The 25534-nt window shown below is 55.0% G+C and overlaps 9 protein-coding genes across 9 annotated transcripts; 6 read left to right on the top strand and 3 right to left on the bottom strand.

Annotated features, from left to right (window-relative positions):
- Window positions 1-485: 485 nt before the first annotated feature.
- On the top strand, window positions 486-4328 carry MRS44_010109 (uncharacterized protein; the record flags this gene model as incomplete). The annotated part of the gene is made up of 1 exon (XM_065620002.1): window positions 486-4328. The coding sequence occupies one exon, from the start codon at window positions 486-488 to the stop codon at window positions 4326-4328; it is 3843 nt and encodes a 1280-aa protein (XP_065476191.1).
- Window positions 4329-7186: 2858 nt separating this feature from the next.
- On the top strand, window positions 7187-10324 carry MRS44_010108 (uncharacterized protein; the record flags this gene model as incomplete). The annotated part of the gene is made up of 2 exons (XM_046284119.2): window positions 7187-7871; window positions 7941-10324. The coding sequence occupies 2 exons, from the start codon at window positions 7187-7189 to the stop codon at window positions 10322-10324; spliced, it is 3069 nt and encodes a 1022-aa protein (XP_046131443.1).
- A 455-nt stretch (window positions 10325-10779) lies between these two features.
- On the top strand, window positions 10780-11812 carry MRS44_010107 (uncharacterized protein; the record flags this gene model as incomplete). Its single annotated transcript, XM_065620001.1, has 4 exons — window positions 10780-10929; window positions 10979-11005; window positions 11056-11520; window positions 11588-11812. 4 exons carry the CDS (start codon window positions 10780-10782, stop codon window positions 11810-11812), a joined length of 867 nt encoding a protein of 288 aa, XP_065476190.1.
- Window positions 11813-12151: 339 nt separating this feature from the next.
- Window positions 12152-15685, bottom strand: MRS44_010106 (uncharacterized protein; the record flags this gene model as incomplete). The annotated part of the gene is made up of 2 exons (XM_065620000.1): window positions 12152-13234; window positions 13280-15685. The coding sequence occupies 2 exons, from the start codon at window positions 15683-15685 to the stop codon at window positions 12152-12154; spliced, it is 3489 nt and encodes a 1162-aa protein (XP_065476189.1).
- Window positions 15686-18384: 2699 nt separating this feature from the next.
- On the top strand, window positions 18385-19581 carry MRS44_010105 (uncharacterized protein; the record flags this gene model as incomplete). Its single annotated transcript, XM_046276513.2, has 4 exons — window positions 18385-18706; window positions 18770-19022; window positions 19075-19181; window positions 19235-19581. 4 exons carry the CDS (start codon window positions 18385-18387, stop codon window positions 19579-19581), a joined length of 1029 nt encoding a protein of 342 aa, XP_046131446.1.
- Window positions 19582-19852: 271 nt separating this feature from the next.
- On the bottom strand, window positions 19853-21138 carry MRS44_010104 (uncharacterized protein; the record flags this gene model as incomplete). Its single annotated transcript, XM_065619999.1, has 3 exons — window positions 19853-20726; window positions 20816-21020; window positions 21132-21138. The coding sequence occupies 3 exons, from the start codon at window positions 21136-21138 to the stop codon at window positions 19853-19855; spliced, it is 1086 nt and encodes a 361-aa protein (XP_065476188.1).
- Window positions 21139-21767: 629 nt separating this feature from the next.
- MRS44_010103 (mitochondrial 37S ribosomal protein bS1m) lies at window positions 21768-22958 on the top strand (the record flags this gene model as incomplete). The annotated part of the gene is made up of 1 exon (XM_046269966.2): window positions 21768-22958. One exon carries the CDS (start codon window positions 21768-21770, stop codon window positions 22956-22958), a length of 1191 nt encoding a protein of 396 aa, XP_046131448.2.
- A 439-nt stretch (window positions 22959-23397) lies between these two features.
- On the top strand, window positions 23398-23962 carry MRS44_010102 (40S ribosomal protein eS17; the record flags this gene model as incomplete). Its single annotated transcript, XM_046271033.1, has 3 exons — window positions 23398-23544; window positions 23604-23807; window positions 23864-23962. The coding sequence occupies 3 exons, from the start codon at window positions 23398-23400 to the stop codon at window positions 23960-23962; spliced, it is 450 nt and encodes a 149-aa protein (XP_046131449.1).
- Window positions 23963-24329: 367 nt separating this feature from the next.
- MRS44_010101 (uncharacterized protein) lies at window positions 24330-25136 on the bottom strand (the record flags this gene model as incomplete). The annotated part of the gene is made up of 1 exon (XM_046269968.2): window positions 24330-25136. One exon carries the CDS (start codon window positions 25134-25136, stop codon window positions 24330-24332), a length of 807 nt encoding a protein of 268 aa, XP_046131450.1.
- Between the last annotated feature and the right edge of the window lie 398 nt (window positions 25137-25534).

Below are 25534 nucleotides of genomic sequence, written 5' to 3'. Positions count from 1 at the left end.
AGAGGAAGCCCTAACGGACACCCTCAATCGAACGACTTGCGCCTGTTTTGAATCCAACTTGACGAAATTTCGTCAGACACTCATTTATTGCACTCGAAAACGCATATACACACGCTCTACGCAAACTATATGTGAGTCCTTCTCGTCTTTGGATCGCCATCATCGATACTGTGGAATTGAAGGGTGTGATGGATTATTTGTGGTTGGCGGAGGGTGTGGTGTTTGAATTGCCGGGGACGCGTCAATGATGTTCGAGGCATGATTTGGATGATAGATGGTTGCTGACCATGGCAACTAGATCACACTCGTTGACAAACTCTGTCAAGTACATTCGCTGCAGCTATTCCTGACAGTGAGTGCTGTTGACTTCTTGGTAGTATCTTTGCACTAACTGGAGGATTAGCATACGCCCACGTCCTCATCGACGGCCATCATTACATCTCACCACACAGTACATACAGAGTCAAACGTAGGAAAAATCGAAAATGCACACCAAATCCTTTGCCGTGGCGGCTGCCATCGCCCTGGCATCATCCACAGTTGTTGAGGCGAACAGGCCGCGCATCTACTTCCCCCGACAGATCAGACGAGAGTTCGCCAACAACAACACGACAATCACAGCCTCGGAGGAGCAACCTGCTCCCGAGAGCACGCTGACCAACGCTGGAAGCAACAAGCGAGAAAGCCTCAGCGACTTCATGTCAAGCATATTCGGTGGGGAGGGCACAAATGGCGACGACAAGGTCAACGTGGGCTTGAACCGCCAGAGACTCGGAGCCACTGGCGCTGCCCCTCCAGCTCTCATTCTGCAACCGACATCGAGTATTGTGGTGGAGGACCCGGAAACAACAGTGGAGACTGTTGAGCCTACAGTTGTCGCTTCAGGAACAGACACCGGAATTCTTCTTGCCCCCACAGGCATCGTCACAACAACCAACAAGCAGGTGGCTCAACCAACTTCAGAGGCCCCAGCTGAGGAGCCAAAGAAGGAGACCGAGAAGGAGTCGACTGTTGAGCCTGTCGAGAGCAGCCCTGTTCCCGTCAGCTCCAACCCCGAACCCGCTCAGACCACCGAGCAGCCCAAGGCTGAGCCGAACGAGAACACCGAGACACAGGCTGCTCCCTCTGCTGACAAGAGCGTCGTGACCTCGGTTGCCCCCGTCGAGACCGAGACTCAGCCCGCTGTCATCGAGACTCAGACCAACAACCCCGAGAAGTCTGTTCCCAAGCCCGTGGAGACCCAGACCCAGTCTGCTCCTGCTGAGCCCGCTGAGACTCAGACTCAGCCACCCGCTGTCGAGACTCAGTCTCAGGAGCCCGAGCCCGTCCAGAGCGAGACCAAGAAGCCCGAGACGCAGCCCAAGGAGTCCCAGGCCGAGCCTATCGACACCAAGACACAGGAGCCTGCCCCCGAAACTACAAAGCCGGTTGAGACTAAGCCAGTTGAGACGAAGCCAGTTGAGACCAAGCCCGAGACTTCTGCTGCACCTGAGCCCGTTCAGAGCGAGACCAAGCCCTCGACCGAGCCCAAGGTTTCCCAGGTTGAGCCCGTTGAGACCAACACCCAGGCGCCCATTGAGACTGAGACCAAGGCCCCTGAGCAGCCTTCTTCCAAGAAGGGTCTTTTGGACCCCGTTGAGAGCATTGTTTCCTCCGTTCTTCCTGACCCTGTCCAGACGGAGACCAAGGAGCCCGACACTGTTGAGACTCAGTCTCAGGAGCAACCCGCTCAGACTCAGACTCAGAACCCTGACCCCAAGGAGACTCAGAGCCAGGAGCCCGTTATCGAGACCGAGACCAAGGCTCCTGAGCCCGACCAGACCGTCGCTCCTACGTCTGCTGCTGAGCCTGCCGAGAGCAACAAGCCTGCTCCTACCAGCAAGGATGGTCTCTTGGATCCTGTCGAGACTCTCATCAGCTCCGCCCTTCCCGATCCTGCTCAGACCGAGAGCGTGGAGCCTAGGCCTGAGGAAACTAACACCCAGACCCCTCAGCCGGATGAGACTCAGTCTGTTGCTCAACCCGATCAGACTCAATCTCAGTCTGTCCCCGAGGAGACTGCTGAACCTCAGCGTGAGAACTCTAGGCCTGGCGAGACTCTCCCCAGCTTCAACCCTGACGAGACCACCGCTGAACCTACCACTGCTGCTCCTGAGAATGAGCCGACAAGCAAGGAAGGCCTCTTGGACCCCGTTGAGACTCTGATTAGCTCTGCTCTTCCCGACCCCAGCAACGTTGAGACAACCTCTCCCGAGGAGACTCAGTCTGAGCCCGTCGTCGTCCCCTCCGCTACGTCTGCTCCCGTTGATGAGCAGCCTACCTCCGCTCCTGCCGACGACTCTCAGAAGACCCTCTCTGAGCCCGTGACCAACCCTGAGACCACCAGCCCCGTTGACGTTACAAGCGCTGCTCCTGAGCCTACGGACCTCATCCCTACCAGTGTTCTTCCTGAGCCCACGGACCTGATTCCCACCAGCCTCGCTCCCGAGCCTACAGACTTGGTCCCCACCAGCGTTGCCCCTGAGCCCACCGATATCACTGACATCACCTCGGCTGCTCCCGAGCCTACGGTTCCTGTCACTGAGTCTCCTGATGTTACTTCGGCTATTGACCCTACTCTGCCACCCGACACTGAACTCCCTGAGACTACTGAAGCTCCTACCAACATTCCCGACACCGAGATTCCTAATGTGACCTCGGGCATCGACACAGACCCTACCACAGCCCCTCCTGACACTGAGCCTACATCGGGTGTTGAGACGGAGCCCGCTGTCCCGACCAACACCGATGTTCCTGAGACTACCAGCCCGTCTGAGCCCACTGACGTGCCTACGGGTAGCCAAACTGAGGGTCCTCCAACCGGCGAGACTTCTGCTCCTGCTGGCAACACCACTGAGCCTCCTTCTGAGCCTACCAGCGAGCCTGCTACCGAGCCTGCTACCGAGTCCGCAACTGAGCCTGCCACTGAGCCCGCCACTGAACCTACCGGCGAACCTACCGGCACTGCTAGCGACTCGGAGCCCACCGAGCCCGCCACTCAGTCCGAAGCCACTGAGCCGCCCGCTACCGAGTCCGAGGCTACCAAGGAGCCAGCCACTCAGACGGAACCCCAGTCCGAGGCCACTGCTACTGAGGAGCCCACCGGAGAGGAGACTCAGAGTGCTCCCCAGACCGATGCTGATGAGACTTCTGCCCCTGTTGAGACTGCCACCGAGGATGTGCCCACCAACGAGCCTACCAGCGAGGCCCCTGAGGTGACTTCTGAGCCCGTTCCCACCGAGCCCATTCCCACCACTCTCGTTCCCTCGGCCGATCCTGTCACCAGCATCCGACCTACTGCCACGCTCACCAACACTGATGCTTGGCTGCCTACGACCATCGTCTTCGAGCCCACCTCCAACACGGTTCTCCCCACAGCTCCCACTGAGACAGAGACCAGCACCGGCATCCCCACCGACATCCCAAGCAAGATCTTCCCTGATGATCCCGACCGAGTTGCCCCTGAAGGATCTCGCCTCATCCAGATTGGTTTCCTGTACCCGCTCAACTACAAGTTTGTGGCCAAGAACACCGTCGCTGCCGCCCAAGTCTTCAAGTACCTCCCCAAGGGTCTTGCTTACGCTGGTGGTTTCGATGAGAACCGAACCTATGTCGACAGCATCGTTCCTCAGGATACTCAGTCGCAGTGGGGATACATCACTGCCCTGGCCAAGGTTTACTACCCCGAGAGCATGATCGACGCTCTTCAGGCCGATCTCTTGACCCCCAACTCTCTTCTATACAACAACGAAGATGAGATTGTCCGCAACCTGACCTCGGTCATCAACACGAGGATTGATATCTTGGGAGATGAGGGTGCAACTGCTACTGGTGATGATGGCAGCTCAGACAGCGATGGTGGTAACAACAATGATGGTTTCGGCAACGACGGTGACAGCAACAAGTCGGCCAAGGAGAAGGCTACGACCGCTGGTATCGCTGTTGGTGCCATCGGTCTCAGTGTCATGTATGGCGCTGCCATGTTCCTTGTTGCCCGACGATACAAGCGCAAGAAGCAGCAGGGCCACCGCCGCACCAGCTCCATCGGCAGCAGCCAGCGGTCGTCTGAGATGCGATACACTGGCAACGGCAGCCCCGCCCTCATGGGAGGCGCTCTGATGAGCCGGGACTTCTCTGCCTACGGCGGCACAGTGGCAACCAACTCGATGGTTGGCCGTCCTGCCGGCCGTGACAGCCACGGCAGCGGCCGAAGCGGCATGGGCAACTCTGCCCGGACAGCGTACATCTCTGCGCCTGTGGCCGCGGAGAACTCGCTGGGATGGAACTGAGCAGTGCCGATCTCGCTTGTCAGTTAACAAAATTATCACATGTCTCTAGTGCGCATTTTTCTTTTACACTTCGATACCCTTCAGGTGGACTGTGACGAGTACTCCGACCCCTACGTACGACACGGTGACGGTGGTTGGCACCAGATGGATGGATGGATGACTTGGACACTCGCACTGAGCTGCACTGGGCCTCCGCTCACCATGAGCCTTCTACTCAAATGTTTTTCTTACCTTGTTCTTTCTTCACCATGTTGACGAAGACGACGCGACATCCGCCTTGGCCTTCGCTATAGACTTGCTGGTCGGACACTTCGACCATACTACTACTACTATCATATTTCCCTCTTCACGCCTGGCGCCACTTCAAGGGGTAGAGCCCTCACGCACCTACATTTTGTTCTTCCGGCTCCATCCTGGCGACCTGGGCATCATTTTTAATGCTTTTGGTTTCCAATTTTACAAAAAACTTGTCTTTCTTGTCGTTTCTTGTGTTGTCAAAACCGGGAGGGTGGATATGCAAGAGGTGGAATGAATGGAACAGCCTTGGCTAGCGTAGACGGGCGTTTCGGGACAGGATAGGGGAGGGGAGGGCAAAGATGCATGCCGACCTGTACATTAAAGAGGAACAAGTGTGCTGTCCTCGAGACGCGGCATGTATCAGGTGCTTGTGGCCTGGGATGCAGAAGAGGCATCAAATTGTGAGGACAAAGGACGATGATTGTTTTATGTGGTGGTGTTGTTGTGGTCCAGCATATCCGAGATGTTAGAAAACAAAAAAAATCCAAAGCAAAAGAGACTGTGACCGATCCGATGTGTATTAACGTGTCGTGTCAATGTGTCCCTTTTCAAGTACAGACTGGTGAGCACATGTCATGTCTTGTGTCTGGTTTGTCTACGATGTCTTGATGTGACTGAATCCCATATTCCTTTCAAGATTCCCTCAAGCTTCCTCCCAATACCGAAAAAACTGATTGGGTTTAATCTCTCTCCCGACGCGTGGTTAATGCACTGGAGATGGCGTTATGGGCCAGGATGGGCGTCGGGACCCCCCTTTTGACGGGAAGGCCCTCTTTGTGTCTGCTTACTTGCTTGGGCGTATCGAGAGGTTGCATTGGCGTCTCGATAAGGCTGATTTGGCGAGTGTCAAGTTACACATATGGTGAGCGTGAACCTACATGGTGAAGAATGGAATGGGATGGCCTTGTAAAGGGATGACTGAGGGCCGGGTTGATACTCCATACTCCGGGTTGAAACTAGGTCCAAGTCTTGGCTTCTCCTCCTCTCTGCTCGGCTATCTCTCTACGGACGGCATCTTTAAATGATTGATGAGGAGTCGTCATGCAAGTGTGTAAGCTGATTGTTGGTAACGTAACTAAGAACCAACTGTCTGTTTGCCATTCAGTCTGGATGGATCGATCCCTGGGATGGCTCAAGCGCGCTTCCCGGATGGTGGAGCATCGTGTAATTTCCCCTTGCAGGAAACCTTGACGGTCGACCGGACTACTAGGGGGAGCATGGCGGCGGCGCCAACGGTGCGGCGTTGGGTTGCACTCGGGGGACCGGGGTTTGCGCGTTCAAGAGTCTTTTCTCATTGGTTAAGACTCACCAGAAAAGAGTCGAGACCGTCCTGTCCAAGAGCGCAGCCCTGATTGTCGAGGGGTGGCGTCTCAGCTACGGAGGTTTTTTCCTTCTTCTTTTCCCCCTCCACGATGGTAACTCCGTGCCTGGATTCTTTTTTGCCTCCTGTGGATTAACTTGCATTTGGCATGTCGTTTTTACCCCTGGGCTTGTGCGTGGCTTATCAGACTATTGAAGAAAAGGTACTCGGTAGACTGCTATGAATAGGAGCAAGCGTTGAAGGGAGAAGCCACTAACATGCACAAACCAAGCTAAGACGGGAGGTCTAGATGAATAAAGAAGCTTGGCCCTGGAGCCGCGAAACAGGAACATGGAGAGACGAGGGGCAGGGGGGCCATTGCCCATCATGGGACGCGTCAGGCCAGTTTGGTGAGCCTGTTCCGTTCTTGACCCCCCTCTTCTTCCCGTCTGGCACTGGCACGGCTTTTGTAGGTAGGTAGGCACGGTCACGACGGTGGACCGGCGAGCTGATGGCGGCAAGCTCAAGCGGGAGGGCTCAGTTGAGGGCCATTCTCCTCTCATGAGTAATAGACAAGAGTGCAAGTCTGTCCTGTCTGCAAGGCTCGGGTGCTCCGGCTGCAAGTCCGTGCCTTTGTGGCGGCACCAAGGGCCTGATGACTTGGGATGGGATATCTCTGTGCGTACCGACAGACAGTAGACAGGCGGCTGCAAAAGCCTTCTCTGTGGTGTCTTACACGCGAGTCTCCCCCAAGCCGGCCGCGTGGTTCGTCGGTGGGTCAGGGGCACCACCAACGACCAGGATACCCAGTCTGGTGGGCGAGCTAGGAATGGAATGTGGGCTAAGATGGGAGGAACTATAGACGTGGGCTTGCGAACTATTGAGGGACGAGAGAGAAAGATGTGGTGGAAGAAGGAGGAGGAAGAAAGAGATGCTTCTTCATACACATCAAGAGTCGGGCATTGAAAGCATCCATTCCCTTTTTCCTTAGTCTTTTCTTTTTTTGACGTTTTGACACTCTTTATTCCTTCTCCTTATTGTTTAAACCCCTAATTCACACTTATACATTCATTCGAATTGTCCCCATTGTTAGAGGGGGAAGGGAAGAGGGCAGTCAAACAATGTGAATGCCTCTCTTTTGAAAGAAAGAAAAGGAACACAAAGAAGGAAGGCTATCCCCATAACTAACTACTAGAATATCAAAAACACACACACACAAGCAATCAAGTCCCCGTTTGGGGGACTCGCAACAAAGACGGACATGGCAGCGCCATGGACAAACCTTGGCCTCCATCACCCCTCGGCCGGCGAGGACAAGATCGTCGCTGGCGCCTACAGCGAGACGAGATCGTCGGCCGGCTTCAGCTACGCCCGGTATCCCTCGACCGTCACGTCCTCGGCGCCCCTCATCCAGCATCCTCCTCCTCTACTCTCGCCGCCTCTGCCCTCGCACTCGGGGCCATCGACACCCATCGTCAGCCCCCGAGCGGGCTTCCAGTCGCCCAACAGTCCCGCGAGCCCCGGGTTTCCTCTCAGTCCGTTTTACCCTCCGAGTCCGGGACAGCTGCAGAGGGGTCAGTTTCCCACGTCGCCCAGCAGCGATGGCTTTGCTTCCTCGCCGAGAATGTCCGGCATGACGGACCCGAGACTCGTGAGGGCTTCGAACCACATGGACGCCCTCCTCGAGACGCCGTACTACGACACCCCGCCCAACACTGCTGGAGCCCACGGGGAGACCAACTTTAGACACGCCGACGTGCCGGAGCCGACCGAGGTTCCGCTGAGAGACGGATGGAGGCCCAAGTGGCTGCGACGGAGGGTGATTGCTGTATTCACAGGGACCTCTATAATGCTAGCCGTGGTTGGCGAGGTTGTTATGTGGCTGCTGTCAAGGGATGACGTCGAGAGCAACATCAGGGGTGTGTGGACGTTTGGACCTGTAGTAGGTGAGTGATCGTCCGGAACATTACCCTCTGTGTAAGTGCCGTGTAAGTGAATGCTCACAATCTGATAAGTTATCTCTATCATGGCCATGCTATGGTCCCGCGTCGAAGCTCAAGCATTACTCTACACGCCCTGGATGATACTCGATCACCGTCCTACCAGCGTCGACGAAACACGCCGCAAGCAGGCTCACCGAACTATTCTCCTCGATTACCCAAGTCTGGGAAGCTTCCAGGCCTTGACCAAGGGTTTTCAAAACCGCCATCACCTTGTCGTCGCCTCTATCGCCGTTAAGCTCCTTCTTCGTGTTCAGATTGTCCTTTCCACTGCCGTCTTCCACGCCGAGATCCTCGTTGATGGCATCACTCTTCTCCGAGCCCGTATGGGCATCCTCCACACCATGGTCGGCGTCTTCCTCATCCTCTCAGGCGTGCTCCTACCTATGCTCTACCACGCCCCCTCATCGCGGGGTATTGCGCCTCGAGATCCTACTTCTCCTGCTGGAACGGCTGCCCTACTTGCCAGCAGCCAACAGTTCCTGGCACGGTTAACTGGCACAGGTAATGCGGACATGGAAACTGTTGCTGCTCGACTAGCGGGCTCATGGTACACGACTGAGCTCCGACAACCTGGACGAAAGCCAGAAAAGATGTTTCAACTACGACAGCTCAGCGGAGGAAACGGTTCTTTCAATACTAAGAGTCCAGAAGGTTCTAATGAGACAATGGGGATATATCGGCCGTGGACTCAGCGTGCTCGGACTCAGGTCACCAGCGTCTCCGTTTCGATTGGACTTCTCGCCGGTGTCTGCGTCATCTTTAGTCTCAGGGGCAGCAGGGAAGGACTCGAGTTCTCAGACGGTGTCTTTATCCTGTGGACGTGTCTCCCTACCCTCATCTTTGTCGCCATCGCCGTCTTCTGGACACGCATCGATATCGACCGACGACGACTCGCTCCTTTCCTCAAGCTAACCGTCGCCAAGTGCCGCTTCCAGGAGTCGCTGGGGCTCACCTACATGAACGAGTTCGGCCTCCGGAGTGCTGGCAAGGCCATCAAGCACCAGGACTGGGCCGTGTTCCTAGCAAAGAGCACTGCAATGCTAGGCTGGCTGATGCCCATCTTCACCGCGGGCCTCTTCGCCATCACCCAGATCCCACAGACAGCCAAGCTTCAACTCCAGCCCCAAACCGAGTTCAAATCGACGACAAAGTCTCTCAGCACCGCCATCGACACTGCCGTTGTCAATCAGGTCCTGCTTCAGGAGACGCCCAAGTACCCGAAGTGGACCTGGGAGGACGTCGCATTTCCTGAAGTCACACTCGCGGATCATCCTAACCAGTGGCCGTTGCCGAACACGCAGCTTATCAGTAATGTGCCTGCGCTCAGGGCCGCTCTCACCTGCGAGACACTCACCTTGACAGGAAGTCAGGGGTCAAAGTGGGAGTGTGTTCCTGTGGCTGGCACAAAGAAGCAGCCCATCTGCAAAGGGGACCAGGCTTACACGGCGCTTGTAGCATCATCATGCGCGCAGCTTACATCCAAGTTTTCCCTTAACTACGTCTGGGGCAGCTGCGATAGCGAAGGCATGATCTCAGTGCTGCTGTGCAACCAGACAATCATGGAGGTTGACGTACACACCACGTTCCACACCGAGGATCTCCGCGTCGACACCAACGCTATCCCTATCATTAACACGACCAGTCAGCGACCTTCAGACGTTGAGGCCGACATCACTAGTGTCTACGGCGCACTCGACGATGTCGGCACTGATGATAACAAGCTCGAGGGCTTGGATAGCTTCTTCCGCACGCTGGTGCTTTCGAGGGTGGAAATGTCTCTGGAGCGATTGGTATTGCCAGAGAGGCAGAATGCCGTGTCACAGGCTATTCGGCTGCAGCATGGCATCCTTGGCGCGCAGGCTCTGAACAGTGACATGATGCGACGACCATTGTCATCCAAGCGAGCTCGAGCAGACGACTCTATACCGGCGTCTATTGACTACTACATCTCTCGTCTGACACAGTCTAGCGCTCAGACATACGTCCTCGCGGGTCTCCTCGCTGTAACATTCATATTCGGTTTGCTCTCCCTCCGCACGGCACCGCGAGGCGCACCGCTGCCCAAGAGCCCCGGCAGCATCGCGGCGCAGGCTAGTCTCCTCGCCGACTCAACGTTATGGTGGCGACTACCAGATGGCGCGGAGTGGATGTCAGACGAAGACCTCGCACGATGCCTCCGACGCAAGACGTTCCAACTCGGCTGGAACAAGAGCGGCACGGGAGGTCGGAGCTACGGCATAGGAGTTGTACAGGATGAAGGCAAAGTAGCAAGGCCAGCTGTAGTATCTGATGTCTCGGCAGGTAGCAGCAGTGGAGGGTTAGTTGCCGGACGATACATCAGCATGGCGCCTGGAGTGTATAGCTACGGAGACATTCCGCTGTACGAGAAGACGTGAGAGAGAAAGAAGAAGCAAAGATTTTTGTATAACATGGGCATTGGAAAGGGCATGCATGCAAGGCGTTTTGGTGGACGGGATGGAAACAGCGAATTGTACTCGATGGAAGTTTCAAAAATGCATTTCTTGATATTATGTATAAATAATGTGTATATATACAACGATTGCATATAAAGTACATGTTGTCGATGCCTTGATGAAAAGTACCTATGTTGGTGTTGAATTCCGCGGCTTCTCAAAGAGGGAGGTGATATTTATAGACTTTCCCAATTGGGAAAAGTGGAACAGCTTGACTGGCTGACCACCAACGGGATGAGAACGTGGGGAATTACGAAACTTTCAAAGCCCGGCCATGGCATGAGCTTAATTGCTCATCTCAACAAAGGTCCAAGTATTTAATAGAATTATCATTGACTCACTTAGCAAATTGGACAGAGTTAACCATGGCCTTCACGATGCACTCCCACTCCGGGCAGTTCTGCCCGGGGCATGCCAAGGACCAGCTCGAGGACATCATCAAGCATGCTGTCGAGCTCGGCTACAAGACCATTGGGCTCACGGAGCATATGCCCCGCTATGAGCAGCGAGATCTGTATCCCGAAGAGGTGAGTGACTCAACACCATGTGTTTTGGAAATGTCTCACAATTTCTTAGCTTGATGACCCTCAAGCCGCTCTCGAGGTTCTCCCCCTCGTCATGAGGCTTATCTCGTCGAGGCACAGCGTCTGCAGCGAGAGTACGCCTCCAAGATTCACATCCTGATTGGCTTCGAGGCCGAGTTCATTCGTCCAGACTTTGCCGCTCACGTCCGGACGCTGGCTGAGCACCCTATCATTGACTACTTTATCGGCTCAGTGCATCATGTCCACGGTGTCCCAATTGACTACGATGCCACCATGTTTGCCGCTGCCCGGGACGCCAGCGTGGGTGGTACAGAGGAGAAGCTTTACGAGGACTACTACGACCTTCAGTATCACATGCTGCAGGAGCTCAAGCCCCGCGTCGTCGGCCACTTTGACCTCATCCGTCTGATGAGCGAGGACCCTGGGAGGGACATTCGTCAGTGGAAGGGTGTCTGGGACCGAGTCATCCGGAATCTCAAGCTTGCACGGGAGCAAGGAGGATGGCTCGAAGTGAATAGTGCAGCGCTGCGCAAGGGACTGGCCGAGCCTTATCCGTGCAGGATCATTGCCGAGGTAACATGGCCCGAAACACCTCCCTGCTTGGCCTTTTATGCGCTGTGATGCTGACCACATTCATCAGGAATGGATCAAGATGGGTGGCAAGTTCACCTTCTCCGATGACAGCCACGGAATCGTCCAGGTCGCCACAAACTATGCCCGCACAGTCGCCTATCTCGAGAGCCTAGGCGTCCAAGAGGTTTGGACCTTGCAGAGGAAGTTCCATCCTGGCATCGAGGGGACCAACAGATCCGTCGTCGAAGACGTCAGTGTCCCTGTCGATATTTTCCGCCAGAGTTTCCCCTAGAAACTCAAAAGACAGCAAGTAAATGGGGAAGAAGAGACGAGCCAGCCGTACAAGTCATCAATTAGAAAGAAAAACTAGAGCTATTTAGAAACGGGCGGCAACTACATCTGAGAAGCCAAGAGAAAGGGTATCGTGCTGGGACACCTGACATCCAAAGATGGTTTGGTCTGGGGATGAAACGTTCCAAAATCGAGCAAAGAAAGACAGGGACAACTAGAATCGAGTATTGGCTTCAAATACCGCCACGCCCTCTTGATAGAGAGTCTTGAAGTAGAACAGATAGCCAGCTATCCGTGAATTACAGGAAATGGGACATGTAACAGGATTTCACCCTTGTCTCTAATGCTGAGGTGTCTCAGGGATTTCTTGAACAGATTTAGAAGCGGGTGGCTCGGACTTGGCACCTTCATCTGTCGGCTTCTGCTCCCCCGCATGCTGTTGCGGTCGTGGCGCAAACGGGATTCCCTCGGTATACTGGAAGAGGTTGTTCTTCTTTACCGGGCTTGGTGTTGCGGCAGGCGTTTGTGAAGATGGCGTTTGCACATTAGGCGGGAGCCATTTGATGGGTTCTTGTTGAGCCACAGCCACAGGTGCAGGGCCTTCAGGTTGATACGCAATAAACACATTGTCGTCGTCGCTCGATTGAATGGAAACAGAAGGAATGGGAGAAGAACTGGGGGGCAGCGAGACCTGCTGTGGCTCAGAGTTCATCTCAAAAGGGGCATCTGGGAAAGGCGTTGTGAGGCCGCTGGACGAGATTGTGGCCGGAGGGGTAGGAATCTCAGAGTTGGGGCCTGCAACCTGAGTGGGAGAGATGTTCCCCGAGTCAGGGCCTCTGATTTCCGGCGACTGTCGGCGGTCGGCTGGGGCTTCGATGGGCCGAGCAGGCTTGGACTGGCTGATGGCAGCAGAGGCAGACACAGATCTGGCCTTGACCTTTTCAGCTTCAAGTCGAGCTCGCTCTCTGGCTTCCTTCTGGGACTGAGTGATGAGGTTGATACGAATCTTCTTCATCCCTGTTGTGATGCTATCGATATCATCACCCGTTGCACCAGATGGGCCAGCCCTGGCCTGAGGCTTTGTCGATGGGTGAACCCTTTGGGCTGCTGTAGGGGGCCGTGATGTGGTGGGAGGAGCAACCTTTTTGGTGCCTCGAGGCGCCCTGGGCGCGGGCTCTTTACGAGGAGCTACTGGGTTTCGTGTCTTCTTAACCTGAAGACCTCCACCAGGAGGTGCCCTGGTGCTCACTGGAGAGCCAGGACCAGGGGCCTCAGAGCCCTCCGGAAGGTCAGCTTCATTGCTGGACGAAGTCTGCGATGTAGCTCTGGATGCGAGAGTAGTCGGTACCTCGCTAAGGCGTCGACTAGCTCTCCGCACCGGCTCATCGCTGTTGGTCCTCGAAGGAATACCACGGGCCACAGCCTTGAGAAGAGTTAGCTATGGCTCACTTAGATATAGAGGTAGAACACTTGCCTTGTCTGCAGTCAAAGTGGTGGTAGCCATTGTCTGTCTACGACCCTTTGGTGCCTTGTCCTTGGTGGGCTGAGGAGGAGGAGGAGCTGGCTTGGGCCGCCTCTCACGCAAAGACATGCGTGACGTCGGGCGTGAAGCCGGGGCCGGAGGGTTAGGGTCAATTCCCAGAAGCAATGACTGGCGGTCTCGTCTCGCCCGGGTTGCCTCGGCGTTCAAATCCTCAGGCTTGCAGCTGTCTGTCTGGCGACTTTCAGGGATGAGAAGCTTGCTGAGTTCGTGGGCTGCAACCGTCCAGGGGACCTCTGGTGGGGGTGGTGAGGCAGGTCGTGATAGTGAAGCACCCAGGTTGGAAAGACTGCGGCGCATCTTGATTGGATCAGCAACCCTGGCGGTTGACGCTTGTGTCGGAGAGAAGTAAGTGGGAAGCGTGTTGCTGTGTGGCTTCGCTGCAGGACCGCCAGGTCCTGCAACTATAGCCTCAAGCTCGTCCAACCGTGGACTTGCCCACCAGGCTGGATCATAGCTGTGAACAGAGTCCAACGATGGCTTTGTATCCATCTCATCGTCTTCCTCCGCGAGTACTCCGATCTTGTGTCCCATCTCCGCACCAAGACGTCCCAGGTTCTGCGGCTCTCGTTCATACGTCTGGTCATCCGCCAAACCACTGAGATGACTAAGAATACCAGAGAACAAAGCCTTGTCGCTATAACCACCCTCCAAGACACTGATGATGCGACCATCGACCTCGAGTCCCTCTTCAGCGGCCAGTTTGATGACGTCGTGTGCTATCCGGGCGTAGAACTCCGTTGGAACGTTGACCTGATGGCGCTGCATTCCTGCACTCTCCCACTCACTCGCATCAAAGCCAGCCGAGAAGAAAATGGCGGCCTTGGGGACCTGGTTTGACTGTCGTAGTTGTTCTGACTGGTTCTTGAGATAGTTCCTGGTCTTTTCCAGCAGAACGCTGTACTTCGTCTCGTAGAGTCGCCAAAACTCTTCCTCGGTCTTCCATGACTGCAAGTGGACATTCCAAACTGTCTGGCCGTGCGCATTATCAATGCAGATGCTGGCGTTCTTAACCTTCTCCTCATCACCCATCTCACACGGATACGAGTTGATATCGTGTAAACTGAAATAGCCAACAGACGACTTCTTCCACGCAGCAGCGTTCTTGGCCGCCGCGTTAGCTCGAGTGTTATGTTGCCAGGTGATGGCCTGAGATCCGTCACCGTGGTGAAGGTCAAAGTCGATGATAGCGGCGTGTGTGAGTCCATGGTTGAGGACAGCATGCATGATTCCAACGTGAACATTGTTGATCCAGCAGAATCCCGAAGGGTATGAAGCAGAGCAGTGGTGACCTGGAGGTCTCACTCCCACAAATGCACGTTGAGGTCCAGGACCAAAGACTGTGTCAATGGCCTCGCAAACAGCTCCCAGAGCACCCTCCATGGCGTTAAGAGACTCCGAGCAGAGGTATAAGTCACCTTCATGAAACTTTTCGGGTGCTTTCTCGGTTCCTCGGTTCAACTCTGGCCTCTGGAGTTCTTTGCCTCCCATTGCAAGCTTCGACTCGGCCGCCTCGCACATCATCTTCAATTCTTCCATCCATTTCGTTCCATGAACGTTGACAACCGCCGGTGATAGTAGCGAAAGTTTACGTTCCGTCTTGTGTATCCGAAAGGGGATCCCTGGCAGGTCTTCGACATCCCTCCTGGGATGAGGTGGAAATGCTCCTTCGCTGTGTCGACCACCCAGGCGCACATAGGCTGTCGAGATGCCCAAAACAGCAGCCTTTATTCTTTCCGGGCGTTCGACAATCGTACCAAGGGCGGCTCGGGAGGTTCTCGGTCGGGAGAATCGGTGACCATAGACGGCATCGTTGAGGACCACGATCGTTTGCGGTTGGCTTGCACATTCTGGCGAGTGATGCGCTTGCAATTCGGCACTCAAGACGTCGTGTGCAATTGAGCTGGCGGTCGGTCGAGGCTTCTCCTGGACAGGGGGCGTAGCTAAGGGAGACTTGGGGGACGGTGACATGATATGTGTGGTGCTGGCACGTCGAGTAGGAGTCGGAACAGCTCCCATTCCGTTTGAAGACCGCAGCGAGTTCATCGAGGCCTTTCGAAGAAGCGTTGGCGTTCCCGAGCCGGGATCGCGCCCTTGCGAAGGGCTACGAGATGGGAGTCGAGCATTGGGCCTTGGGGACTGCGAAGTACGGCGTCCTGATGCACGAAAGGGAGTGCTGGGTTCGGAGAGGTGCGGTGAGCCGTGAGCGCGGCCGGGCGAGGTGGATATGGACAGCTGTTTCAACGACTGCGCCAAGTCATCATTGTCATGTCGAAGGCTCCTAGTAGACGACTGACGGCGGAGCGGCAGCGATGGGCGGGACGGAGTTGCCATGAGGCTTCGGAGCTGCCAGATTCATGGGACGAGATGGGCATAGAATGATGGGATGAGACAAGGGGCGGGTCGCAACGTTTGAGAAGCAAAGACGCAAACCAGCCTAGTGTCCAGTGAGCCCTTGTCGGCTTTTGGAATGGCTCCTTGCCTGGTGATGGAGAGTCGGTGACGTCTTTGCCCCTGGGAAAACACACAGGTCGCGTCTCAGGTAACGCGTCGCTGGACGTGTCACGTGATTCATCTATATTTGCGGCGATTTCCTATTTGGGTGCCCCTGTCCTTCGATGCTACGTTCCTCCTATTGATCCTGAGATAATGATTTACTGTCCCAGCTCATTCAAGCACGGTGTTGGTGACTTTGGATCAAGTGAGGTCATACCAAGATAAACAGAACAAAGGGTCCAGCGTCCTCGTGGCTGGGCAGACGTTTGGGCTTTCATCCATGCAGCACAGCACTTACAAACACGTTGATCCCCAGTGAAAGCGACGAACCAACAACGATGGTGTGCAGCGGGAGGTGCCGTAGGATGAGTTCTGTTGGTCGTAAATTAAATCAAGATCTGGGTTGAACTTTGTTTTGACAGCGATCCATCACCACGAGGCTTCCGCTTTTTAAAGGAACTGCGACAGAGCAAAACGTCAGGATGAAAAACTTGGTGCCTCGAGCTACAGTCCCGTCTCTGTCGCTGTGAGTGAGTCTAGACTTGCGGCTTGCAGTCCCTGGCTACCAGGGTTGCCTGGTCAGCTCGTCGCAATGCACGTCTTGGTACGTACATAGTAGCCAGAGCATCCCAGGAGAAACGCACATCTATTCATAGGTTTGCATGGGACGAAAAGGTGATTGTTTCTCGCTCCCACCGAAATATAAAACTCGCAGATGCCATCATGGCTCGAGCCTCAGGGATGAGCTCGCTGTCCGTACTGTAGGTGATGGCGCTTCCCCTTGCTGTCAAACAAGTCCAAAGTTAAAGACCCCTGTTGACAAAACAACTTACGATCCACTCGGGCCTGGTTATGCTTGTGCTAGCTCGCCTGATCATCCTTACATCTTGCACAGGGTTCGGGCGTTTGAGCTCTGCGGAGACAGCTGTTGCGCGGATTGCTGCCGCGCTGGCATCCCCCCTCCTCCCGCCTCCCGGAGCCGTTTATTCGACCGTCGCTGGGGCCAAGTGAGACCTGCGAGGGGCAGGGCGAGGCCCGATAACTCCGGCAGCAGCTTGGCGGTGGCGGTTGAGCCGTCCATCGGGCGTAGAAGAATTCTTTAGCTGAAGAATTCGTGTCTCATCAAGGCTGTGTGTGTCTTGAGGACCAGTAGAGGACGTCACATGGTATGTCCCTCATGTCTACAAACGTCCATCGTATTGGGAGGTGGCCATCGGAATAGGGAATGAGATGCGGTGAGTCTGCAAAGCGGGGCAAATAAGGTTCCATGACCCTTGGCAAGGCTGAATTTGAATTGAATTTGGCTTTCTGTGAGTGATTTGAGTAAGGCAACATACGCAAAGGGTTTGCCAAGTGATGTATTCTCAACGTGATGAATACTCGTGCAAGGTAGATTCTGGGTAGCAGATGTAGCTACAAACAATACTGTGTTTGAATTATCAAACAAATACAATTAATACATCACAATTTGTCGATACTGTCCAACATCTCGGGAGGACAAGGGGAGGTGGGCCATCATGCCAGCTCGGATTTGTGGGATTTCTGTAAATAATTGGAGTCATTTGGAACGGACCTGACTTGATAGGCAGATAGAGGCGCCAAGGCTTGTTTCCTCATGCCGAGCAGAGGCAAGGAAACGCCCGTGGGAAAAGGAAAGCGCGCGGAAATGTGCAAATGCAGCCAAACGGCAGAGGCGTGGCCAAACGCCCAACAATAACGTATGGAATAAGCCAGAGACACTCAACTGAGGTTCGAATCCCTTTGTCAGAAGAAGTCGTGGCACCGCTCATCCTGCAACTGCCAAGACTGCACTTTCGATGTCTGCCCAGCCCTCTGCGGAAAACGGCATTGAACCTGGGATCATCATCCAGGTCGACCTCATTTGATCCATGGTCTCTTGGTTTCCTTGGCCTAGCCCCTCGCCTGAACAACCTCCAAGAAGGACCCCTTGCAAGCCTTTTTGATCAAGTGGGTTAGACCGCGTCCCTTCAAGGCGTCCGAGTGGCTTAAACTGTGGTGTCTTCCTCCACCCCTGGTTTGTCCATGGCATCGGTACCCCGGTCACCTCCATCTTCGGTTGCAACTCTGTCTTACAAGTCCTCGACATTACCACCAGGTCCTCTCGAATCGCCCAGCCAGATGCGCCTAATATCGACTCAGCCGCACGGTAGCTGACACGTCGATTGGCTGGCCCTGGGGCCCAGACACTCTGCCTCGTGGGCTGCTTGGCCCGGAGCTAGCTCAGCACACCCCCCGGCCGCAAGCTCTCTAGCGTGACGAGGACCTGTCTCGTTGATTGCTGATTGCTCAATGACCGATGAGCCGACCCTTTCTCTGCAGGCAGAGCGCAGATTGCTCTGGCTCTGCGCCGTGAATAAATGCCCGAGGCCTTGCCCTCCTCGCCCCCCCGGAGATTGCTTTTCTGGGGAATTGGTTTGGTTTCTTTTCTGCTCAAGAGCTATAAGCGGCTGGTGCCTCTCATCCTACTCTTCAATACCGTTCGCACCAAGTCCAAGTCTCAGTGACCCAGTTCCAAAATGAAGGGCGCAGTCCTCTCCATCCTCACCAGCGGCGTCGCTGCCCAGATCATCACAATCGCTCCCGCCATCGCCCCCGGCATCCTCAATGTCGCGGCCGTCAACCCCGGAGACCCTGGTTACCAGACGTGTTCTCAGGCCATCAACCTGTTTGAGGACTGTGTGTCGTCTCTAGGTGGTGTTGAGGCCGCTGCCAACGCCGACCCTACTGAGCTCCTTGGATGCGCTTGCTGCGACGGAAGCTCTCCCGCTGCTCCTCTCTACTCCGTCTGCTCCAACTATCTCGAGGAGGAGCTTCCCACTGCCAGCGAGCAATATGAGGGTGAGTTTATGCGCCCCAGGCCAAAGTTCGAATAACATGGATGCTAACATGAGCCCTCTTCAGCCTACGGCACTCTCTACAAGGCTTGCGCTCTCGGTGCCTCGTGCGGTGGTGGCAGTGGTGGCAGCGCTACTCGCAGCCCCAGAACCACAGCCGTTGTTAGCGACGACGACAATGAGTCGGCTACCGTGACCAGCCCTGCTGAGCAGACCTATGCTCTGGCCTGCCAGAACATGCTTGGTGTCTTCGCCTCGTGCACCCGTGCCAACCGCGACTTCACTGAGCTCCCCTTCAAGGAGCAGGCTGAGTGCTACTGGTGAGTTTTACTTGGAACAGACAGGGCTTACTGATCACTAACTCTTCTTTAGCTGCCGTGGCTCCGGCGACAGACTCACCTGGACTGATGAGATGGGTGGTTATGCCAAGACCTGCGCCAGCTGGGCCAGCACTGGCGAGCCCGACACCATCCTTGGTGGTATGTTTCACACTTGCTTCACTTGTGGTTTTATATTAACTCATTATTCTTAGTCGCCGAGACCTTTGCCAGCTTCTGCAAGCGCTACACCACTGCTTGCGATGTTGCTGCCACTCGCACTCAGGACTCCGAGACCACCGCGACTGACGACGACAACGACAACGATGAGACTGACTCCACCACCGAGTCTTCTCCCCGACAGACCAGCAACAGCGATGATGGCAACGACGACGACAACAGCGATGCCACCACCAGCGAGAACGGCCCTGTCACCGTCACCGTTCAGCCTACCGACACCGCTGCTGCTGCCACCTCGACCAGTGGCAACGCTGCCTCTTCTCTCCGTGTCGGCCTCGGCGCTGTCCTTGCCGCCGTTGCTGCGCTTGCTGTTGCTCTGTAAGCGCCCGTTGTGTGACGCGAGTGGGGGATGGGCTGTTGGTTCTACATTTCGAGTGGAAATTGTGTTGGTTCTAATGACTGCTGGCATGGTTTAATGAATTTATATTGGAAAACACTTGGACAAAGCGTACCATTGTTGGAAGGGGATCCTTGTTGGCATATGAAGGGAAACCAACCGTATATATAGAAATTCACTTTTGATATCCCACCATGTTCAGTCCTCTCACCAACGCCTTGCGCCTGTATAAACATCCCTTCATTGGGTGCTGATTCTATTCCGTTGTCAAATCTATACCAACTCCCTTCAGTGCGCCGACTGCCCAGTCCGGATACTCAGTCTTCTCAGGGTATAACCATGCGAAGAACTGTCGCACGAAAGCTGGGAAGCGGTCCTCGATGACGGCCTCTCGGATCTGCCTCATGAGGTTCAGTTGATAGTACACATTGTGTATCGTCAATAGATGAGCAGCCACAGTCTCCTTGGAGGCGTTGTGGTGCACAAAGGCTCGGCTGACACCCATCCCTCCATCAGCGGACGGCTTGCAGATCATGCAGCCACAACCCTCCTCGACGGGCTCAAAGTCGGCTGCGTACTTCTTATTGCGCATGTTGAGAACGCCGTGCTTGGTGACGGCGTTGCCGAATCGAGCTGTCCTCGTTGGCCATACACAGTCGAACATGTCGGCGCCGAGAGCAACGCTCACCACCAAGTCTTCAGGATAACCAATGCCCATAACATACCGCGGCTTGAGGTCAGGGAGCAGTGCTGTGCAAGCCTCTACGACCTTGCAGTAATCCGCTTTGGCCTCACCGCCGCTGAGGCCTCCTATGGCTATGCCGGGGGTGTCGCGAGCCAGCATCTCTCGACAGCACTCTCGTCGCATATCAAGATCTAGACCACCCTGGATGATACAAAACAGGTTCTGCGTGTCGGGCTTCTTGTGCGCTGCTATGCAGCGATCTAGCCACCGCACGCTGCGCTCCATAGCTTCTCTCATGCGCGCCTTGTCGGGGGAAGTTGTGACAAGGACATCGTCCAGCTGCATCATGATATCGCTACCGATGCTGTTTTGTAACGACATAGAGTGCTCGGGGTGAGGAGCATAGGTGTTCCATCGTGGGGACTCAGAAACTCGACACCCTGCTCTGTGATGGTCGCAAGCTTGAGCAAACTGACCATTTGAAAGCTTAAAGACGGTCAGCTAGACTCAGATAGGTGACTGTCAAACACATACCCTCCACTGTCAGTCAGGATGTTGTAGTTCCATCCTTGAAGCTTGTGAGCTCCACCGATGGCATCAAGAACCTCTTGTCCCGGCTTCAAACCAAGGTGGTATGTGTTGTTCAAACACAAGCGGCAGCCTGTCTCCTCGAGTTGTTCAGGAGTGATACCCTTGAGAGAGGCCTGGGTAGCCACAGGCATGAACATAGGAAGCTGAACTGGCCCATGAGGGAGTGTCAGTATCGAGGCCCGTGCCCTAGTTGTCTATCTTGGAAAATCATTCATTAGCCTTGTGTAACAGAGTGAGGCAATCGCCAAGTAAGACTCACGGAGCATTTTGCAACGAGCTCAAACGTCAGAGCGGGTGACTTGTAAATGTTTGAAGTCGAAGCCATCCTCTTGACCGCTTGCATCTCACTCTTGATTTTTCAACTAAGAGAATAGAAAACTACCAGCTTGTCTTGCCTCCCAGTCACTTCTAGCTGCTGTATTTTTACTTCTGAATCAACGTCGCAGGGTTGTGAGAAAGGTTTCAGTGGGGTTCAGCGCCATGGAAAGAGCCCCCCCAGCTCGAGTTCAATTAGCCAATGAGACCACCCCGGGTCATCACCGGCATATCCCGCCAAAGCTTCCAAACGCCCGCGAATTTTCGCCGGCCTCAGCTCAACGCCAGCCGACCACCACGAAGATACCAGAACGGCAAGCCAATTGAGCTCGCCAAACGGTCTCCGAGTCGCAATGGGGGGCCGAACCGTCTCGCCCGGAGGGGCTCTGCTGAGATCCTCTCGGCTCTTCTCCATGCCCAAGCCATTGCCCGAACCACAGTCGACCAACCTGCACATTAGCGATCACAAGTCTCCCACCATGACACGACAATACCCCCAGCACCAGTCAATTACCTCCCTCTCTCGTCGCGAGAGAAGGGAGACTGGGGCTTCAAGCGACCGTTCCCTCTTAGGTCTACCATGACCACCTCGACACCCCTCATCCGAGTTAAGCAGGTTGACGCTATTGAGAGTGTTACCGACTTCGCTTCTGCCGCCGACTACACCCTGTCTCTGGAAAAATTCCAAGAGCTCCGTGTGCCCCTTTCGATCCCTAAGGAAAATGAGCGAACCACTGGTACGGCAAGGACCGACATCTGGCGCAAGTCTGTCTTTGAGGAGGACATGGACTTTACCGACTTCCGTCAAGGACGAGCGGATGACAAGCGATGGAAGTTCCAGGGACCTTGGTTGGCCAGGTTGACCGAGGGCGAGTTCATCGAATATCTCAACAAGAGCGTACGACCAAAGCGTGCTCACTTCCGATGGTTGCTGAAGGAGAGGCTTGCCGAGTCTCTAAATACCAAGCAGGCTCAGGAAGCCTTGGACAAGGGCGAGCCAGCCCCTCCCAAGATCAACCCTTGGGACATTAGCAAGGAGCAATTCGTCGACTTTGTGCGCTCTCTTCGAAGTGACCGAGCTACGCTCTACGGACTTGTCTCCAAGTTCCTCGATCTTGCTCCCCTGGGTCACCCAGTGGGCATTCTCCAGACCCTCATTTCCACCGGAGAGAACGCGGCTGCCGAGAGTCCCTACGGCAAGGCTGGACCTCCCCCTAGCCACCCCTCTGCTGGTATCAGCTATCTGAGGACGAACGCGTACATGGAGAACCACCCTGTGTATGGTCCCCAAGGACGACACACCCCTGTCCTCGCCCGAGTCATCCACCCCAGGCGGAACGTATCACTTGCTAAGCTTGGTGTGGGTGGTTTCGTCGCCGACACTCCTCCTGGTGACAACGAGTTCACCGGCAGAAACCAACGTCGGGGTCAAAGCAAGAAGGTGCTCGACGGCATCCAGCATCTTGACACCACTACATACGGTGGTGCCAAGGCCTACGTCGAGCCCGTGACAGCGACTGTTGACCCCAGCGGAAAGGTTGTCCTCCAGCTCCGGGACACCACTTCCGAGTCCCAACTTCTGGCGAAGGAGAGCAAGGGACGAGAGCAGGTGTACACCGGGGAGAAGCGTGCCCCCAAGAAGGAAACTGTAGCTGATCCTTGGCGAACCAGCCGTGTCGCTGATGAGCTCCTTGAAGATGACTCAGCGTCCCAATCTGAAAAGGATGTTCTGGGCAGCTCCAGCAGCTATGGTCTTGACCAGAAGCAATAGATGAATTTGACGTGGGGTTAGGGAGCTGTTGTATATCGATGCCATCTATGTTCCTTGGCAGAGAAAAATCGTGTACCAAACAACTGTACAAGTAGAATTGAAAGCAAGAATTGACTCGGGATTCTCCTGATAAACATTCCTAGCTCATACTTGAGACGAGATATCTTTGAAGTGAGCACCCATGAAGCTTTGAGTGGCCAATGTCTTCACTCGCATCGTCTACAAGCCAAGTCAAGCCTCATGAAGCAGGGTTAGGTAATCGAGAAGCCCCACAAAGTGGCTGATCAGCCACAACACGTGATTCCATATTCTGAGCCCTAATCGCTAGTGCGTGCACCTTTCCCCCACCACGCCTCAACACCAAATTTACAGCTGGAATTTCTTCGAGCGACTCACTAACAACCCATCGCCCAACGTCCAACAGTCCAATACCGCCAAAATGGGTCGCGTCCGTACCAAGACCGTCAAGAAGTCCGCCAAGGTCATCATTGAGCGGTACTACCCCAAGCTCACCCTCGACTTCGAGACCAACAAGCGCATCTGCGATGAGATCGCCATCATCGCTTCCAAGCGCCTGCGCAACAAGGTTAGAACCGAGAGATGCACGACGGAATCCGCACAGCGACTGACCCGGAGGAATTGCAGATTGCCGGTTACACCACCCACCTGATGAAGCGAATTCAGCGTGGTCCCGTCCGCGGTATCTCCTTCAAGCTTCAGGAGGAGGAGCGTGAGCGCAAGGATCAGTACGTTCCTGAGGTCTCCGCTCTGGACTTCACCCAGAACTCCGAGAGCGGCGGTCAGCTCGACGTCGACGGCGAGACCAAGGATCTCCTCAAGCACCTTGGCGTATGTGCACCCCCGATGAAAGGCAAAACACGGCAGGATACTAACCAGGCGTACAGTTCGAGTCCATCCCCGTCAACGTCATCCCCGTCTCTCAGCAGCAGGTCCCCGAGCGCGGTGGCCGACGATATGGCGACCGCCCTCCTCGCCGCGACTAAAAAATTGGTTTTGGGAACATTATGGGTGTCTGGGATTTACAGGGTTTGCTACTTGGCGTCTTAGGACAGTGAGTGCATAGGTCTCAAAGAAAGATCTTCCAACCCCCCAAGGTGTCGCCGATTCCTCTGGATGTCTCCAGGGATGACGCTTGATCGCCAAGTTACCTCCCTCTCGTCTGTGAACGTGACCTTGTCCCAAGGCCAGTTTGCACCATGAGGAACTGAGCCAGCGGATTGCTGCATCATGCCGGAGTCCCAATGTTACATCACTTGGGTATCTCTTGTCTATTTGCAGTCATGTCGACCCTATGATATATATGCCATCCGTCCAACGCCATGTTATGATACAACGCCTACAAAAGCCAATTTATTTCTTTTGGTCCTCCTTTTCATTGTCTGGACGAAGTTTACTCTTGTAGCCCTCAACGACCAAATGGTCATCATCGTAGACTTCTGGTGTGTCTGGAACAGGGGAAGGCGCCTTGACATCCTTCTCTTTCAGCATAACCTTGACCTTGTCTCGTTGCACAGGTTCGCGCTCGCCGCGTTCGAGGGCCAGGGCAGCTGTGTCTCGAGCTGTTTGTCGCTGCTCCTCCAGCTTAAGGTCACCCAGCTTCTGTGCAGCTCGGTCAACGTCTGTTTGTGTCTCGTCGAGCAACTCGATCTGAATGTCTGGGATACCCGCGCGCTCCCATGCAGCCGTCTCGTTCAGCTGAACCTTGACGTAGAGGGCGCGGCGGGCGCATTTCTGCGAGCACCACATCTCGACATCCTTCCGCTTGACAATGTCTCCGTTGGCTAGAATCTTCCAATCGCCTCCAGGCCCAACCTGTCGCCGGGGCTTCGCGCAAAGTGAGTATCCGCACAGCTCGTTGACGTTGCGCTCGATGATGAGATCGTCATAATCCGAGGGCTGGAACAGGCGCACGTGAGCCTTGAAGTCGGCAATGTCGGACGGTGCAGGGTTTGCAGCGTTGTGCGGGGCTTCGCGAACAAGAGGGTACTCGGAGAGAAGGATGAGACTATCCAGGATCTCAGCCTCAAGGTCCTTGCGGTGCTGGATGATCCTGGCGTGCTGGAGGGCGACCTCCCTAGGATCGACGTCGGGCTCTTTGGCGGCATCCTTGGGCTTCTTGAGAATGCCCTTGGCTGGCTGCTTGGCAGTTGATGCCATGACGGACGCGCAGGTGCAAGATGGTAGCTCAAATCAGGTTTATAAGCAGGGACGAAGAGAAATGAAGTTGTTGAAAACCGTGAGATGGGAAAATGTACCCCGCCGCCACAGCTGGTGGGCAAGCGCAATGACGATGAATGGATGGCAATAAAAAGCTGTCGTTTAAGGGATCAAGCCACACTCCACAAGGAACAAGAGGCTTGGAAGCAACTTGAAGGAAGGACAAGATTCGGATAGAGGCATACGCAGTATGTATGTAAGAGCTAATTGGAACAAGCTTCATGTTTCAGAAGATTCCAGACGTCTCTTTTTGCACATTAGAATCCGGTGTTCAGGCCAATCACTTGGGGTCATGTCGAAACGCAGGACGAGCGTTTGAGGTGTGTGTGGCTGCTAAG

Source organism: Fusarium solani (genome assembly GCF_023522795.1).
Source record: "Fusarium solani strain SB1 chromosome Unknown bctg00000006, whole genome shotgun sequence".
NCBI classification, from domain to species: domain Eukaryota; kingdom Fungi; phylum Ascomycota; class Sordariomycetes; order Hypocreales; family Nectriaceae; genus Fusarium; species Fusarium solani.
The sequence above is the reverse complement of the archived record's forward strand: the minus strand, read 5'-3'. Positions and strand labels throughout refer to the sequence as shown.